The sequence below is a fragment of the Rhinoraja longicauda genome, chromosome 2 (genome assembly GCF_053455715.1).
Source record: "Rhinoraja longicauda isolate Sanriku21f chromosome 2, sRhiLon1.1, whole genome shotgun sequence".
NCBI lineage: Eukaryota > Metazoa > Chordata > Chondrichthyes > Rajiformes > Arhynchobatidae > Rhinoraja > Rhinoraja longicauda.
Window position 1 is genome coordinate 61,909,313 of NC_135954.1, and position 12,962 is coordinate 61,922,274.

Genomic DNA, 12,962 nt, shown 5'->3' on the forward strand with positions numbered 1-12,962 from the left:
AATCAAAGCAAATGTCCCTTTACCCAAATTATAAATATAATTTTAAAGATTCTGTAAATTGTGTTTTTGAAAAAAATAAATTAAAACCGTGGTTATTGCAATGACAGGCCAGACACTATTTATTCTTCCTCTTAATTATTTTCATAAAATTAAATAAACTAAATCTGCACACAAATTACCAAGACGTGCAATCCTCTTTCTAATCAGCTCTTAACATTAGCAGGTTAGATGGCGTTAGTCCTTCTGATGTTTTTTTCATTTGTAACTCCAGCCTGAACAGAATGGACACAGCTCAAATTCTTCTGCAATGTAACCAGTGGGATTTTGAATGTATTTCTCCAAGATAACCCAGCAGATTAAAACCACTGGTGTTGGGCTGCACATGGAAGCTGTGGAGAGGACAACTTGCCATTGGGGAGGAGAGCGTTCTGGGGAGGCAGCATGCTAGTATATTTCCTGCCCCTCCATGGTCCATAAAATTAAATCCAACTTATATTTATTTTCTCCCAGCAGACCTTGCTTTTCCCTAGCCTCCCTGCACTCCATTACCTTTTGTTTTAGTTTAGTTTAGTTTAGAGATACAGTGCGGAAACAGGCCCTTTCGACCCACCAGGTCCGTGCTGACCAGCGATCCCCGCACATTAACATTGTCCTATACCCACTAGGGACAATTTTTAAAAACATTTACCAAGCCAATTAACCTACACGCCTGTATGTCTTTGGAGATGTACTAAACTAGTTGGAATGTACATGTCAATAGGATCTAACAAGTATGAACTAAAATGGCAATCAGATTCCAGGATTCAAGACTTAAGGTTACTTTAGCATCCAAAGCTCCTTTTAAAATGGAGCCCTTTAAGGGGTGAGCACAGAAATGTTCAATGCAATTATCACCCAAAGAGCAGTGCTATTATGTTTACTTAAGACAGTCAGATCAGTGGAAGTTGCTGACTTAAATTCAAAGTTCTGGACGGAAGCTAAGGAAGAAATTATCCCAACCTCCGCTTATACTTTAAAAATTAAAGATGAAAGCACAATCATGGCAAAGGGGAAGTGGGGAGGGCAGGGCAAATAATGTTGGCATTTGGTGGTTGACTGGGAATTGGGGATTAGGAGGTGTTTTAGATTGAGGGCCTATTTGCTGAGGAATTGAATTGGGTATTAATGATGGGGAGGAAACAGGGATGGTTTATGCCAGATACTGTAATCTTCTACTAGAATGGGGAGCTGTTATTTGCAAAGGAGAATCACATGGTGATAAACATACTTTTGAGCACAAGAGGCAGAGGTTATGGTGGTCAAGAAGTTGATAGCTTAGTAATTCATTGGCCTCAGTGAAAGCACAGTACAGGGCACCTTTGCACTGTGCTTGAGTTCCAATTTTAGTTGTTGGCCACTGTACCAAAATGTTAAAGACATCCGAGGCCCACAAAATTAAGCACGACTGAAAGACTTTTCACGTACTTCCCTTCACCTGCTGCACCACCAGCTGCTCCATCTAGGATAGGGGTCAGGCACCATGCTGAGCAGGGAGCAACAAAAGGCCATCAAAATAGATGTTAGGGGTTAGAAGTTGTGGCATGGGGCGGGGGGGGGGGGGCAGAAGTTGAAGTTGTGGGCAATTGATTAGGGCTTGGAGAGCGTGTGGAGAGCTAGGAGGAATTCTCAAAGTCATCTGGTTACCTCCAACTTCTGAAAGATGTTGTGGCCACTGCAAGTTATTCCTTAGTGTAAGTAAGTTGTAAAACGATTCAAATGGGAGATAATGGGATATGAGAGAGAATAATTTGGAGGGTTACACTGAAATGTGGAGGAGGACATGCAACTGATGGGGATTCCTCTGTTGCGAGTTGGTATGGACGCAACGACCCAACTGCTGTGCTGTGCTGTGCTGTATTAAGTAGGAAGCCCCAACAATAGGCTCACTTTAGAGCAATATGACATATTAACCGGTCTGTGAACTAAAGGAGTGTTGCAGATGGAAAGATGCTGATCTGTGTGACTCTAATGAGGAAATTATGTCATTGGCACAACAGCGAGTCACATCTGGAAGTGCCTGTATTTCTCAAATGGGGCAATTTCATCCTGATATGATTGCAGAATTGTTCCACTCTGGAAATAACTGACTTTATTGATATAGCACAGAACAAAATCCTTCTGCGCAATTGAATTCCTTGGCTATTTGATCTTACCTCAATAGAATAGTACAGCACTGCACAGGAACGGGCCCTTAGGCCCACGATGTGTGTGTCGAACATAATGTCAAGTTAAACTAATCCCTTCTGCCTGCACATGATCTATTTTCCTCCACTTCTGCACACATGTGCTTACTTAAAAACCTCTTAAATTCCTATATCATATCTCAAATTTCTGGGAAACAACCACAATGATACCACTGTTCTTTTAATCAGCGACTAACATTTCTAAGATTTCACTAATTTTTTTAATTTCTCATTTATAATCACCAAACAGTTCAAACCAAACCAAAACATCCAAACATCCATTGGGTAGAACCAAACATCTTTGTGAATGTTTTAGAGAACTTCAGTAGTGGACAAGTTCACATACCTTGGTAGCATTCTCTCCAGACCAGTCAACATTGATGACAAAGTCAGCAGCAGGAACTACAATTTCAGCAGCATTGTGCACATACTCTAATACACATCTGCCAATGTGTCTAAAATGATAACAGCTGCTCAGAGTACACGAGATAAAAAAACCTGGGCACTGGAGAAACAAAACCTTCTCAGAGCCAGTCAGCTGAGATTTCTAACGGTATAGAATACTTTGAAGAAGTAACAGAGAATAAAATATGAACCATCAACTCAGATGTTTGATATCTAAAATGAAGTCTGTTGTAAAAGATGAGAATACAAGGCACCAGGAAATATCAATAGACAAAGCCAACATGGATTTACAAAAGAGACATCATGGCTGACTATTGCACTGTATTTTTTCCAAGATGGAACTGGTAAAAGAAATGTGGATGTGATGTCTTTTGACTTTCAGGGGGCCTTTGATGCAGTCAGACCCAAGAGGTAGGCATGTAAATTTAAAGCACATGGGATTGGGGGTAATTTCATGGCACTGTTGACAGACAGGAAATGGAGAGTAAAATGGTCGTTTACAGGGTGGCAGGTGATGATGAGGTGGGTGTCACAAGTATCAGTGGGTGTAGCTGCAGCAAAAATGACAACAAGCTGTAGTTTCTTTTCCATTGCAATGTTACTGCACGTCTGGATTTTTTTTCCAACTTTGCTCATTGTCCACTGGCTACGGCTGCTCGTTTTTTACTTATTTTGATTAAATATGTGCGTGTTACATTTTCCCACACTCTAGACTACAGAAGAATTAAATGGCTGTCAGAAATTACTCCCTTAAACAAATAGTAGTTGAAATGCATAAACCATCTTTGAAGTAGGCCCAAATGTTATTTGGAAAGTGAAGGTGGTACTGGAGAAATTAAAAAATGTAAAGACATAAAGAGTGAAATAAATTACTTTCAAATTATACTAATTAGTTTATATTGTGGGGGGGTGGAGACTAACAGATTTGTTGACTAAAGGTCTAGTTCTATGATCCTGCAATAATGGCAAGGTTCCAGTTGTTTTTCCTCCATCCAGTACATTTTCTTTGTGTCATGAACTGTTATGTGTTATCTATGTTTAAACAGCTTAAGTCTGATTATCATTCTGTCCATTCAACATGCCAGTCAAGTAGCCAGTAAATTCAATGCCTTCCCATTGAACCTCAACAGCTGAACTTTGATAACTGATTTTGTTGAGCTAATCTCGAGCTGGGAAAATATTTGAAAAGAAACATCACTCTAGTCCAAGCTTCCCTGGAAAGCAAACCATGGTGCTGCTGTTTCCCTGCTTTTCTTACCAACATAGCATCTCCTTTATTATTATTACTACATAATCTATGTCATATGTAGAATTACCTTTTGAGTATGGAGTAAGGTGACAAGTTAGGTCTGAATGACAAGTGATGAGGATTGCCCATTTCCAAAAAATGCGGTAAGCATTTAATTATCTTGCAATCCTTGCACCTAAATATCAACAGTAATTTGCAGTTAGGGTGATCATTCCAGGATTTAGACCCAGTGACGATGATTGTGTACAACTTGGAGGGAAAGATGCAGATGGTGTGCTCTTGTGCCTGCTGCGTGTACTTTTAATTTGATAGTGGTTGCAGATTTGAGAAATGTTGTCGGAGTAGCCATGGTGCGTAAATATAGGATATCTTATAAATCAAATGTATTGTGGCCACAGTGCACTAGGGATGCAAGCAAAGGATGTTTAGGCTGGTTAACAGGGTACCAAAGTATGTTTATTGTAGTGGTACACTAGGTAGGTCAGCAGTCTAGTAACACAGAGACTTCGACTAACAACATGGAAATAAAGAAAAACTAGCATTAGTAGAAATATTACAAAACTGCTGGATTGTTGTGAAACTTGTTTGGTACCTTCTGTCCTTTTGGGGGAAGGGGTTTGGAATATGCTGTCCGTACCCAGTCTGATCTATGAGTGACAAAGACCTACAATAGTATGGGTGACTCTGGAGAGCCCTCTGAAATCAACAAGTCAGTCAGTTATAACAGCTCCCCTGCAGCAAGACAGAACAATTCCAAGGTGTTTCAAGTAAATGTAAAGAAGCCAACACTGAGTCAAGATGTCTCTGTGGGTGGCACAATTGTAATTATGTCCTTCTGCTGACTGGTTAGCTTAGCACATAACAAAAGCTTTTCACTGTACCTCAGTACACGTGACAGTAAACCAAACTAAACTAAACTAAAGGAGAAGGAGGGAGTGCGGGAGGGAGTGTGAGCGGGCAGGCTCGTGAGAGGAAGGAGGGGAACAATTCCAAAAAATAGCGACTCTGTTTTTGCTTGCTGCATCAACAATAGGAGTTGGCTGCGCCTAACGGCTGCGGCTCTCTGGCAGTCTGTTTGTCTTTTTTCTTTTTTTTGTTTGTGTCGGTGTTGGGATGGTTTTTGTTTCTGTTTTTGGCTGTGTATGTGTGGGGGGGGGTGTGGGTGTGGGGGGGTGGGGTGGGGCAGGGGAAACCTTTCTTTTATTAGGTCTCTTCCCCGGGGCGCAGCTCGCCCGCGGGGCCTTCCATCACCCGGCGCGGCCGTGGGACGTTTCGGTGCCCGGGGCGGCTCGGCCGCGGGGCCTTCCATCCTCTTGCGGGGGCTGTGCGTGTCGGTTGCCTCGGTAGGGGTCGAGCTGCCTGTCCGTGGGTGCGGGGGGAAGAGAGGGGAAGTTTTGTTGCCTCCATCACAGTGAGGGGGTGTTTGGAGTCACTGTGATGGATGTTTGTGTTGGGGTCGTGTGTCCTGTGTTCTTTTCTTTTTTGCTGTGTCTTGTGACTGCTGAAATTTCGTTCGGTATTTATACCGAATGACAATAAAGTTTTGTTATACTGTTGTTATACTATGATTTCTACAATAAAATGTAGAGGAGTAGGAAATGCCAAATAATCTGGCACTTAATATATAGGTTGATATCATCAACAAATGAGGAATTTTAGATATACAGTCTCTGTCCTTGGACTCTGACCCTTCCTCAAAAGCAGTGAATTATCAAAAAAGATTACTGATTTGAGGAAAGAACTCCACAAGGAGGCCTTCAAGTGTGCTCTTGTGGACAAGAGTTCACCAAAGGTTCAGCATCAAAAGCAATGTGGTGCAAGTTCACATCTTTCATCTGATCCTGTTCCTTCTCATTTTTGTGTGGACCCTGCAGCATAACGTTCTGCTGGAAGAAATCTCAAGCAACTCCCTTCACCAACCAGAACTCTGCTGAGTGTGCTGCCTTGCTTGCTGCCCCTTTCATGTAGAATGAGGAAAAATAAATTCTCGCCATGCCCAAGGCCAAATTACAACCTCACAATGAGCGCCAACACCTTTGCTTGAGGAAGAAGCGATGGGCTGCAAAGTCAGTAGGTGAAATCATTCAGCTATCTAACTGTAACCTTCAACATACTGAGACCAGGCAGCACAGTGGTGGTAGAGTTGCTGCCTTACAGCATCAGAGGCCTGGGTTCAATGCTGACTAGTGTGACGGGTGCTGCCTGTACGGAGTTTTACGTTCCCTTCGTGACTGCGTGGGTTTTCTCCGGATGCTTGGTTTCTTCCCACACTCCAAAGACGTACAGGTTTGTAGGTTAATTGGCTTCGGTAAAAATTGTAAATTGTCCTTAGTATGGAGGATAGTGCTAGTATATGGGGATCGCTGGTCAGCGCAGACTCGGTGGGCCAAAGGGCCGGTTTCCATGCTATATCTCAAAACTAAACTAAACCAAACCTGTGAAACTGAGCCTGAATGATGATTATCAGTTGTAGGTGAAAAGCTACAGTATTGTAATAGCAAATTATGGGAAGAAAGAAGCGACTGCTTTACAGCCAGATGTGAAAAGCTGGCATGATATGCTAATCTTAAAAACATACCGAGGCCTTACGAAGCCGTAAGAAGTCAACACTTAGATATGCTTTAATTCCATCTATCGCTCCAGGGAGAGTGATTCCACGAAGCAGCAGAATTGTGAGAACAATGTAAGGCATTGTGGCCGTAATCCAGACAACCTGTTGGGTAATAAGGAAAAGCAAATTTGCTCTTACACTTATCATTTTTGGATTTCATTAACTGCAAAGCATTTAATACAAAGATAAATTATGTTATGCATTAAATATTAAACTATTTAAGATGGTGATACGTAAAATTAAAGTGTTATCGGCATATTTTGCAGATACAAATGTTAATTTCACTTAGAGCTCGGAAACAGGCCCTTTGGCTCAACTTGTCCATGCTGACCAAGATGCCCCATCTGTGAGACCCATTTGCCTGCGTTCGTCCACATCCCTCCAAACCTTTCCCATCCATGTACCTGTTCACGGATACTTCCTTGCTCCTGACTACACTAATGATCATATTTCCTCAAAACAGAGACGGAGGCCATTCAGCCTGTACAGACTATGTTAGCTCAGCGTAAGCTAACATTTAACATCATATTTAATGTCAGCTAAATCATATCAGATTTAATTTGGACACGGATACAATGGGCCGTTTCAGCTGGAGCTGGACTGATCGGCCACACTTACTCTCACTCTGCATGTACAAAATCATGAGAGGAATAGATCGGGTAGACGCACAGAGTCCCTTGCCCAGAGTAGGGAAAATCGAGAACCAGAGGACATAGATTTAAGGTGAGGGGGGAAAGATGTAATAGGAACCTGAGGAGGAGATAGTCGAAGTAGGTTTTATTGAAACATTTAGGAAACAGTTAGACTAGTGCATGGATAGGACAGGTTTAGAGGGATATGGGCCAAATGCAGGTAGGTGGGTTTAGTGTAGATGGGACATGTTGGACGTGTGGGCAGGTTGGGATGAAGGGCCTGTTTCCACGCTGCAAGACTCTATGCGGGCACAGGGATACAATCCTGCATATCCAGGAGGCACGGCATGAGGATATTCAGCTCCAACCCTGCCTCAGCACGCACGCCTTTGGGGCGCTGCCGCTGGAACACCCCAATGTCTTCGACAAGCTTGTTGCCATCAAAGTCTTTTGGGTCCTTTTAAAAATGTCCCCGATTTAAATCATTCAAAAATAATCAAATTTGAAAAGAATTTGAAATGTGAAAAAAAAGAAGCATTAAAAAAATTGGGTTGCTATTCATTCACCCACCAGGTCAGGAGTAAGCCGAGGGCTGGGTGCTAATTACATCCCACCTTTATGCCACTGGGTTCTTGCTCCAGTAGTGTGCAGCAGCAGAGCAGGATGTGAGATGTGCCAATGTCTGACCTCCAGGTGTCTTCACACCTGTGTGTTGGGCCGAGCAATCCCGGGGGGGAGGGGGGGGGGTGCGTGTCAGAGGTGAACTGAACCACCAATGGCTGACAGAGAGTGATGGCCTAAAGAACCACAAGCCGTCAGTCAGCTCAATTCCACTCACATTACCACACAGAGGCTACTCATTTGCCACCCAGCTTTCAGGGAATGCTGCTCACCCTGGTGCCCATGGAAAGGCAACCTCTTCCACCCAGAGCAACCACCAGTCCAGCAGCTGCAGAGCCAAAGGTACTGATGTGAGAAAGGCCCTGCCTGAGATATATCCAACAGCCTTTTGTATCTGGGAAAAGCCCCTACAGCCAGAGTATTGGCTGCAAAATCTTTAGGAAATATTTATATTTTTTAATGTTTCTGGTATCTGGAAATAACTAAAATATCAAAACTAAAATATTAACGCTATTGACAATCATTCTATTATTTAAAAATAAGAATTTTAAATACTTCAGACATTTAAGTGCAGTGGAAGAATGAAGTAGAAGTACTTTGCCTTTCACTTCGTCCACAATGAAGTGCTGTATCAGATCTCATCTGGTTCGAGATTCATCAGGTGCCTCCTAAGCGTAAATGCTGGGGCATGAGAGCAAGTCTGAACTCTGTCCCTAAAGGGAAGCCCTGTCCTAGATTGGCCTTTCCAAATCTACCAACAAATATGAGCATTCTTCATTTGACAATAGACAATAGACAATAGGTGCAGGAGGAGGCCATTCGGCCCTTCGAGCCAGCACCGCCATTCAATGTGATCATGGCTGATCATTCGCAATCAGTACCCCGTTCCTGCCTTCTCCCCATACCTCCTGACTCCGCTATCCTTAAGAGCTCTATCTAGCTCTTTGACAGGACATGCCAGAACTATCAGTATTAGTGAGTGGGATCCACAAAAATATTTGTTTGGGTGTATTTGTAAAGTGCATTGGATATGGAATATAAATCTCCAAAATTGGCCAAGGTATGTTATTTTATGATCATGAAATGTATGCAACAAAGTCAAGAGACAGTTAGATTTAGCTCTTTGGGCTAACGGAATCAAAGGATATGGGGTGAAAGCAGGAACGGGGTACTGATTCTGGATGATCAGCCATGATCATATTGAATGGCGGTGCTGGCTCGAAGGGCCGAATGGCCTACTCCTGCACCTATTTTCTATGTTTCTAAGTCCCACCCTTATCCTGCTGGAGGAACTCAGTGGGTCAAGCAACATCTGTGGAGGGAATAAATAGATGAAGTCTATCACATCCAATCCCTCCACAGATGTTGCCTGTGCCACTGGGTTATAGAGTCATAGAGTTATAGAGTGATACAGTGTGGAAACAGGCCCTTCGGCCCAACTTGCCCACACCAGTCAACATGTCCCAGCTACACTAGTCCCACCTGCCAGCATTTGGTCCAATCCCTCCAAACCTGTCGTACCCATGTACCTGTCTAACTGTTTCTTAAATGTTGGGATGGACCCAGCCTCAACTACATTCTCTGGCAGCTTGTTTCATACATTCACCACCCTTTGATTCCTATTAAACCCCTCAGATTCCTATTACATCTTTTCACCTTCACCTTAAACCTATGTCCTCTGGTCCTCGGTTCACTTACTCTGGGCAAGAGAATCTGTGCACCTACCCGATCTATTCTTCTCATGATCATATACACCTCTATTTTTTCACCCCTCAATTTCCTGCGCTCCAAAGAATAGAGTCCCAGCCTACTCAACCTCTGCCGACAGCTCAGACCCTCTAATCCTGGCAACATCCTCGTAAATCTTCTCTGTACCCTTTCCAGCTTGGTTCATCCAGCACTTTGTGTTTTGCTCCAGATTCCAGCATCTGGAGTTGCTTGTGTCCCCATTCCTATCTTTTTTACATTGACTTGGCTCTATGAACCTCTTGCAAACTTTAGGCAGAAATCTTCCAGCTTTCCCCATGATTTAATTGAAAACCCTACTACACAGTCCCTTTTGCAGGGAGCGAGTCGGATGTTTGGTTGCTGGCTATTTATCCAGATGAAGGCCGACTAAGGCATATAGTTGAAGCAAGGGTTGTCTTTAAGATGTATAAAAGAAATTAGATCAGAGATAAAAATTGATCAGAAAAATGAATTTAAGCTATTAAATGAATATAATACATTTTCCTTGTGATGCTGAAACTAAGTAAAAGCTAATGAGAATTATTTTAAATGTTACACTACTCATTCACTTAAGATTGTAGATTGATTTCTGATTGATTTCTGATTTAGGATAGTAAAAGACCCATTAGGTATAGACAAGCTGATTAAATGAGTGGATAGATGGTTGATGAAATTTAATTTGGAGCAATATGAATTGTTGCATTTTGATAAGAAAAATGAGAAGAAGCAATGATCCAGAGGGCACAAATCTAAACAAGGTCCAAGAACAGACATTTGGATAGATGTGAATATTTAATTGAAAATGGCAGGGCAGGTTGAGATAATGGTTGTAAAAAGCATATCATGCTAAAAGAGTAAAGAGTAAGAAAATTATGATGATCATTTGTAAACACTGGTTAAACTGCAGTTGGAGTATTTGTTCCAGTTCTGGGTGTCACACCTTGGAAAAGATGTGAAGCCTTTGCAGAGAACGCAGTAGAAATTTACCAAAATGATTCCAAAAATGACAGACTTCTTTTGTTATAGAGATTAGAGATGATTGTTTGCTCTTCCTGGAAAAGGGGTGGCAAGGGAACATGTATTTAGAATCAAGCAAAATGTCCATAGGAAAGAAAGGCTGTTTACATTGGCAAAGGGGTTAAGAAATAAGGGGAATTAAATTAAGGTAATTGACAAAAGATTTTAAAGTAAAGCAGGGAAAAGTGCATTGACACGTTGAGTCTGGAATGCACTGCAGGGGGGAGTAGTGAAGATGGCTTCAATTATATATAAAACAGAGCTGAATATGCATTTGAAATGCAAAGAATTTGCAGAGCCATGGGAAAAGTACAGAAGAGTGGGACTAGATAACAGTTCTTGCATGGTGTTTAATGGATCTGACAATCCAAACATATCATGTTCATAAGTGATAGCAGAAGAATTAGGCCATTTGTCCCATCAAGTTTACTCCGCCATTCAATCATGGCTGATCTATCTTCCCTTCATAACCTCATTCTCCTGTTTTCTCTCCATAACCCCTGACACCTGTACTAATCAATAATCTATCTATGTTTGCCTTAACAATATCCTTAAACAGACTTCCTTCCTTCTATGCTGTAAACATTTTGTGATATGAAGGCAATGGTTTTCACAAACTCAGGATATTACCCCAAACAATTTAAAGCAAATTGAAATACGTTTAAAGTGACACAGCGACAATAATACGATAATGACAAGATAATCTGCCTTATACGGAGTTAGTTGAATCTGATGGTTATGTAATGTTTGAATATAACAGAATAATGAGATTACCTTGCCTGATGTTCGAATTCCCTTCCAGAGGCTGAAGTAGAGGATGACAATGACTACAAATAAGCAACAAGTGAGCTGCCACCTGGGTTTGCCAATGTCATGGATCCCCGCACTTTCATGAAGGTGAAGCATACCCCGTCTGTTTAGAAACATTAACATGAACATCTTAACCAGGGCGAGAATGGTTTGGTAATTTTTCTGCATTTTAATTTAGTTCTCATAAACCTAATGATTAATTTGCATTATAATTTGCAATGCTTCCTTCTGCAGAGAGGCAGGTTCCCTCCTACAAACCAGCAGAGTAGTAGATACTGCCAATTCCACTGCAGGTACTAACTTCCACACCATCAAAGGTAAAAATAGGAGTTGCTGTCCCATAAAGGCAGCCAATATCATCAAAGACCCACACTACCCTGGCCACACTCTCATTTCTCTCCTACTATCTAGCTAGCAGAAGGTACAGGAGCCTGAAAACTGTGTCTTTTGTTGCACTAAGGACGTTTTCTTTTACAACAGTATTAGAGTTACTAATTTATTGAATTTTAACGAAATATTATGTATTATCTGCGTGTTTTGCAATTACGAACCTGTTAAACTGCAGCAATAATTTCACAATCCAAAATTTTACATAGTGCTCCAGGTGTAGTCTCACCTGTGCCCTTTAAAGTTGCATCAGGACTTCACTACTTTTATACTCCATACCCCTTGCAATAAGAGTCAACATTCCTACTTACCACAATAGTTAAATAGTTTCTAGTTCAACTGAACTCTGGAAAGTTTTTCAAATACAATTTCCTTTTTTATAAAACCTTATCAACTCTGTGCGATAATATAAATATCCTGCTATTATCTCCTAAATAATGGGTTCCAGCATTTTTCCAACATGCATAATATGGCCATACTACTCATCTTATTCACATTGTGTGCCCTTTCTTTAAATTTGTTATCATCGCTTAGTTCTTTGGTGATTGATTGATTGAAAGATTCAGCATGGTTGGCCAAAGTCCCCGTTTCCAGGTACACCAACTATCAACTGTATTTTGATGTTATTTCACTTTCGCATCCATTCCCTACTAGGGAGCAATCTACAGAGGCCAAGTAACCTATAAACCCACATGTCTTTGGGGTGTGGGAGGACATCGGAGGATCTGGAGGAAACAGGGAGAATGTACATACTGTACCTCACACAGACGGCACCTGAGGTCAGAATAAAAGCCGGGTCTCTGATGCTGTGAGCTGCTAACTGTGCCATTGTGCTGCCCTTAGATAGTGTACCCTTTCTAGAGACTCTTCCATTCTCACAGATTTAGACCTTTGCTGAGACCTTTGAGATATCTTTTAAAATGTCTCCCATTTGCTCATCAACCATTTTACCTTATTTTCCCGTCCTGATTGGCCAACGTTCCTTTTAGTTTTAGTTTAGTTTAGAGATACAACGCAGAAACAGGCCCTTCAGCTCACCGAGTCCGAGTCGACCAATGATCACCGTGCACTAGCACTATCCTACACACTAAGGACATTTTACCATTTTTACTGAAGCCAATTTAACCTACAAACCTGTACATGTGTGGAGTATGGGCAGAAAGTGGAGCACTCGGGGAATACCCACTCAGAGAATGTACAAACTCTGTACAGACAACACCCATAGTCAGGATTGAACGTGGGTCTCTGGCACTGTAAGCGCAGCAACTCTACCACTGTGC

The 12,962-nt window shown here is 41.8% G+C and overlaps 1 protein-coding gene across 1 annotated transcript in view; it reads right to left on the reverse strand.

The window, feature by feature from the left end:
* Positions 1–12,962, reverse strand: part of slc6a3 (solute carrier family 6 member 3) — a 36,657-nt gene that overhangs the window by 14,055 nt on the left and 9,640 nt on the right. Inside the window, exons 5-6 of the mRNA XM_078420117.1 lie at positions 11,260–11,398; positions 6,455–6,589 (exon numbers count right to left, since the gene is read on the reverse strand). Of these exons, the coding sequence (XP_078276243.1) occupies positions 6,455–6,589; positions 11,260–11,398 (274 nt within the window). The remainder of the gene's footprint in view (positions 1–6,454; positions 6,590–11,259; positions 11,399–12,962) is intronic.